This window comes from Enhydra lutris, unplaced genomic scaffold (genome assembly GCF_002288905.1).
Source record: "Enhydra lutris kenyoni isolate GAN:26980312 unplaced genomic scaffold, ASM228890v2 scaffoldscaffold82, whole genome shotgun sequence".
NCBI classification, from domain to species: Eukaryota; Metazoa; Chordata; class Mammalia; order Carnivora; family Mustelidae; genus Enhydra; species Enhydra lutris.
Genome location: NW_019154166.1, coordinates 1,303,449 through 1,304,492, shown reverse-complemented (window position 1 = coordinate 1,304,492; position 1,044 = coordinate 1,303,449). Strand labels below are relative to the sequence as shown.

The 1,044-nt window shown below is 75.0% G+C and overlaps 1 protein-coding gene across 2 annotated transcripts in view; it reads left to right on the top strand.

Annotated features, from left to right (window-relative positions):
• Positions 1–967: 967 nt before the first annotated feature.
• Positions 968–1,044, top strand: part of LOC111161108 (rabaptin, RAB GTPase binding effector protein 1) — an 88,822-nt gene continuing 88,745 nt past the window's right edge. The window contains exon 1 of one of the 2 annotated variants that reach the window (XM_022524594.1): positions 968–1,009. In XM_022524594.1, coding sequence (XP_022380302.1) covers positions 976–1,009 — 34 coding nt within the window. In that variant the 5' untranslated portion in view covers positions 968–975. The remainder of the gene's footprint in view (positions 1,010–1,044) is intronic. The other variant, XM_022524592.1, reaches the window with a different exon arrangement.

Genomic DNA, 1,044 nt, shown 5'->3' with positions numbered 1-1,044 from the left:
TGTGTGTGTGTGTGTGTGTGTGTGTGTGTGTGTGTGTGTGTGTGTGTGTTGTGGGGGTGGATTCTGGGCTCAGGGCTTCCCAGCACCAGGTCCTGAAGGAGGGGCCCAGGTGCCAGGTGGGCACGGTCTCTGCACCCCGTGGGAGGGCTGTGACCACACGAGGCTAGAGGGGAGACTCTAACGCATGGGGCCTCCAGGGCAGGCCTCTTGCGCAGCTAGCGGGCGGCCCTGAGTGTATGTCATATGTCATGTCTCCTGCCCCCCACGAAGAGCGCGGGGTCGTGTCGGCCGCACCCCCAGCAGTCCTTCCAGCGCCGGGCCCCGAGAGGTCCCGTGGCACACAGGTGCTCCGTGCGGAGACGCCAGACACGGGCTCACGCTCTCCCGCACGGACACTCTCCGCAGCCGCCCCGCAGAGGAAGCTCCGTGCGGCCCGGGAGGTTCAGTGACCGGCCCAAGGTCGCACAGCCAGAAGCGGTGGCCGCTGCCTCTGCGCTCCCTTCACCCACCGCCCGGTCTCTTCGCCCGACTGGGCGCTCCCGGTTTCTCCTCGCTCCGTGCTGGGCGGAGCACTGCGAGCGGCCCCCGGGCGGCCGGGCGTCCCCTCGCAGGGTCCTCGCGTCCCTCGTCCCGGCCAGCCCCGGCCCCCCAGCCCCCCGGCCCCCCGGCCCCGCTCGCCCGCCCCGCCAGCCCGGCCGCGCGAGGCCCCGCCCCTCCCCTCGGGCGGGTCACGTGCCGCCGGCCCCCGCGCCTGCGCACTGCTTATTTCCCGCTGTCAGGATGAGGAGGCGGAGGTCGGCGCTCGGGTCCGTCTCTGCCCGCGGCTGTGGCGGCGCCGGCGGCTCCGGCCTTAGCGGTTCCTCCCTGGGCGGCGGCGGCGGCGGCTCGGTCGACGCCTCCTCCGCCAGCTGAGCCCGCGGGAGCCCGGGACGCCGGCCGCCCGCCCGCCGCGCTCCGCCAGGCCGCCGCCCGGCCATGGCGCAGCCGGGCCCGGCTCCTCAGCCCGACGGTGAGGCGCCCACCATGGCCGGCGCGGCGGGTGCG